The sequence below is a fragment of the Pituophis catenifer genome, unplaced genomic scaffold (assembly GCF_029215685.1).
Source record: "Pituophis catenifer annectens isolate HBS135680 unplaced genomic scaffold, rPitCat1.0.hap2 SCAF_4, whole genome shotgun sequence".
NCBI classification, from domain to species: domain Eukaryota; kingdom Metazoa; phylum Chordata; class Lepidosauria; order Squamata; family Colubridae; genus Pituophis; species Pituophis catenifer.
The window spans coordinates 20363088-20367554 of NW_027256884.1; the positions used below are offsets into that span (position 1 = coordinate 20363088).

The window sequence follows — 4467 nt, forward strand, 5'->3', positions numbered from 1 at the left end:
ACAGCAACTGAGAAAGCTTCACATTTCCAAATTTTTGGTGGCCATCGGGTTCCCTCAAAGTGACTTAAATCATTGCACGGTCATTCGAATAGCCTGTTACCAAAACTGTAGGAAATCAGATACTAGTTATGGTTGAGGCCAGAGGGATAGACCCAGTTCTAGTCTGCTTGAGAAGTTCTGGATGATGATTTAAAGGACAACAGCTTGTGTGTCCATGCATATAGTCTCCGTGTGTCCCTCTGTGAGTGTATATGTGCAGTATTGCTGCCTTTCAACCAATGATTTGGTGAAAATAACTTACTTACCAGCCGATTAAAGCAGAAGTGAGTGAGTGATGATGAGGCTTTTTCAGACAATTTCATTCTGATAAGAATTCATAAGTATTTCATCAGTGGCTAGCCCCGTCATTTATTTATTTTTTTAAAAAAATGAGATGACGGAGATCATAAATTGAATTACTCAGTTAAAGAATCCCAGCTCTGGTATTTTCCTTTATTATGAATTTTAAATTAAGTTTTAATCTCTGAGCATTTTATATATAAGCACCCCAGAGTTAAAACTGATTAAGAATCTCAGGTGTCTTGAGAAACTACTTCTGTTTCAGGTTTTCAGAATTGCTGTTATAAAAAGCCACAGACATACAGAGAAAAAGAGTGAGACTCTGAAAATATTACAGCAGGATGCCTGCAATGGCATTTAAATGTTTTTTTAAAAATCCAAAATGGGGGGGGAGAGGGAGAGAGAGAGAGAGAGAGAGAGATGTCTTAGCAAAAAAAAAAAAAAAAATGGGGACTTTTCCTTCGCAGAGAACTATTCAGACTAAAAGGTTCTGAACAGGGGCAGGAAACCAAGCAAAAACGAGATGGATAATAGGTGAGGATGAAAGGCTTATAAAATGGTTCTTGTGTTCTCATTAGAACTGAGTAACTAAACTGACAGCCATTTTATGTATATTTATGGACACATTGTACATGAGTGTATGTGTGTGTGTGTGTGTGTGGCAGGGATGGGGGAAAACAAATTGTAACGATGTAGGAAAGCACTCCTAGGGTTAGGAAGCCAAAGGGTTTCAGGGACAGTGCCTTTCCTTTGGAAATCTCGAAAAAGCTGCACTGAGAAAAATACCATTTAACAGCCGTCAGTCTAACATTCCTAAAATCAAAAGTCTTGGTAAAAAGAAGCCAGTCTCATTTCCTTCTTCCACCTGTGTTTTGACTTCTAAGGGTGTCATGACTAGATTTTCCTTGCTCAGTCTTGTGACAGCCTGGTATTTGTGTTCTCTTTTTGCTTTTTACAGGAGATAACATGTATGCTTGCTGCTCTACGGTGATTCAGGAGCAGGATCTCAACAGAAAAATGCGTATCTGGATGGTACAAACCATCACTTTTGCTTTAACATCTCTCGTCCTGGCCTGGGCAGAGAGCATCGAATATTATGGCGAGATCTGTGACAATAAATGCCCTTGTGAGGAGAAAGACGGCCTCTTAACGGTGAGCTGTGAGAATCGGGGCATCATTAGCCTCTCTGAGATTAGTCCTCCCAGATTCTCCATCTATCATCTCCTGCTGTCTGGGAATCTTCTCAATAGGCTCTACCCCAACCAATTTGTTAATTACAGTGGGGCTTCTATTTTGCACTTGGGGGGCAACGATATCCAAGACATTGAAACGGGAGCCTTTCACGGTCTGAGGGGCTTAAGGAGGCTGCACCTGAACAACAACAAACTGGAGATATTGAGAGATGACACTTTTGTAGGCCTGGAGAGCTTGGAGTATCTTCAAGTTGATTACAATTACATCAGTGCCATCGAGCCCAACTCCTTCAGCAAGCTCCACCTGCTACAGGTGCTGATCCTGAATGACAATCTTCTCTCTTCGCTGCCCAACAACTTGTTCCGCTTTGTGCCCTTGACTCATCTTGACCTTAGGGGCAATCGACTGAAACTGCTGCCGTACCTGGGCCTTCTGCAGCACATGGATAAGGTTGTGGAGTTGCAGCTGGAAGAGAACCCGTGGAATTGCTCCTGTGAACTGATCTCTCTCAAGGATTGGCTGGACAGCATATCCTATTCAGCCTTGGTGGGGGATGTAGTGTGTGAAACTCCTTTCCGGTTACACGGAAGAGATTTGGATGAGGTTTCCAAGCAGGAGCTTTGCCCTCGGAGACTCATCTCAGATTATGAGATGAGACCACAGACCCCACTAAGTACTACAGGGTATTTTCATACCACTCCAGCCTCTGTAAACTCTGTGGCTACTTCCTCTTCAGCTGTTTACAAAACACCCTTGAAACCCAAAGGGACACGCCAGCCTAACAAGTCTAGGGTGCGTCCCACCTCTCGATTGCCCTCCAAGGATCTGGGATACAGCAATTATGGCCCTAGCATTGCTTACCAGACCAAATCCCCGGTGCCTTTGGAGTGTCCTACAGCTTGCACTTGCAACCTACAGATATCTGACTTGGGCCTCAATGTCAACTGCCAAGAAAGGAAGATTGAGAGCATCTCAGAGCTCCAACCCAAACCGTATAACCCCAAGAAGATGTACCTGACCGAGAACTACATTGCCCTGGTGCGCAGGTCAGATTTCCTGGATGCTACAGGGTTAGATTTGCTCCACCTGGGCAATAACCGTATCTCAGTCATTCAGGACCGGGCCTTTGGGGATTTAACTAATTTGCGGAGGCTCTATCTGAATGGGAATCGGATTGAAAAATTGAATGCAGAGCTTTTTTATGGGCTTCAGAGCTTGCAGTACCTTTTCCTGCAATATAATGTCATCCGGGAGATTGAGACAGGCACATTTGATCCTGTGCCCAATTTGCAGCTCCTGTTTCTCAACAACAACTTGCTGAGATCTTTACCTGTGGGCATTTTTTCTGGCTTAACTCTCTATAGATTGAATCTGCGGAGCAATCATTTCTCCTACCTTCCTGTAAGTGGGGTGCTTGATCAATTAAAATCCTTGCTGCAGATAGATCTTCATGAGAATCCATGGGATTGTACATGTGATGTGGTGGGCATGAAGTTATGGCTTGAACAACTCAACACGGGAGTCCTTGTGGACCAGGTAATCTGTGAATCCCCTAAGAAATTTGCTGAGAATTATATGAGGAACATCAAACCAGAGCTGCTCTGTCCAGACTATTCTGACATCATTGTTTCCACACCCACTCCATCATCCATGCAGGGACCAGCAAGGACCACCTCTTTCTCCAATTCGGGGCAGTTCAATAGCACCATGGAAGAGGACAGTTCAGCATCACCTTCTGGTGGCTCTTCTTCCTCCTCTTCCTCTTCTTCCACGGTGCCTTTATCGGTGCTGATTCTCAGCTTACTGCTAGTCTTCATCATGTCTGTGTTTGTGGCTGCAGGTCTTTTTGTGCTGGTTATGAAACGTAGGAAGAAGGTTCAAGGTGACCATGCCAGCACCAACAACTCAGATGTGAGCTCCTTCAACATGCAGTATAGTGTATACACAGGAGGGGGAACTCCCCATTCTCACCTCCACGCCCATCACCAGCAACATCCACAGCATCTTCACCGTGGAGGAGGAGGAGGTGGTGGTGGTCCAGCTTTGCCTAAGGTGAAAACCCCAGCAGGACACGTCTATGAGTACATCCCTCATCCTTTAGGCCACATGTGCAAGAACCCCATCTACCGCTCCAGGGAGGGCAATGCGGGTGAGGATTACAAAGATCTCCATGAGCTCAAGGTGACCTACAGTAACCATCATCTCCAGCCCCAACCCCCTCCTCCCTCACAAGTTTTGGGGCCGCCTCCCGCAGCTCCAGGGGGACAAGAGGAATCCCTCCGGAACCCCTCATACAGTGTCAGCACCATTGAGCCTCGGGATGAGTTGCTTTCCCCTGTTCAGGATGCTGATCATTTTTACAGGGGCATTTTGGAGCCTGACAAACACCCTTCTTCCACCTTGGGGGGCAGTAACCTCCCGGAGTACCCTAAGTTCCCTCCAACTGCCTACACTTATTCCCCTAACTATGACATTAGGCGCCCGCCTCTCCCCTACTTGCATTCCGGCTCGGGGGACAGTAGGCTCCGGGAAACAGTGCTCTACACTCCCCCAAGCACTGTTTATGTAGAGCCCAACAGGAACGAATATCTGGAGCTAAAAGCAAAGCTAAATGCAGAGCCGGACTACCTCGAAGTATTGGAAAAACAGACCACGTTCAGTCAGTTTTGAGATCTCTTTTCCTCCCGTCCTTTCTCCTAGAGAGCATTTGTATTTAATAACCACACACAAAGAAAATACAATGGTGACCTTGCTTTCCCTCTGTGTCTCTTTCCTCCCCAACCTGCCTTTGCTTCATTTGTTGGAACAGGGATTTCCAGCTTTGGGGGAAAAAGTAATGAAAAGGAGTGTTCATAGTTCTAGATCACTATTTCTCTCTCTCTTTTACAGCCCATAGGAACCAATTGATCGAATGAAAATAGGCACAGTTTTTGT

The 4467-nt window shown here is 45.6% G+C and overlaps 1 protein-coding gene across 1 annotated transcript; it reads left to right on the forward strand.

The window, feature by feature from the left end:
* The first annotated feature begins 1305 nt into the window (after positions 1-1305).
* Positions 1306-4203, forward strand: SLITRK5 (SLIT and NTRK like family member 5). Its single transcript, XM_070943221.1, has one exon. It carries the CDS (start codon positions 1306-1308, stop codon positions 4201-4203), a length of 2898 nt encoding a protein of 965 aa, XP_070799322.1.
* Positions 4204-4467: the final 264 nt, after the last annotated feature.

Bases quoted from the DNA above. Each gene is read 5' to 3' on its own strand.
- SLITRK5 (XM_070943221.1), top strand. From the start codon at position 1,306: ATGTATGCTTGCTGCTCTACGGTGATTCAGGAGCAGGATCTCAACAGA.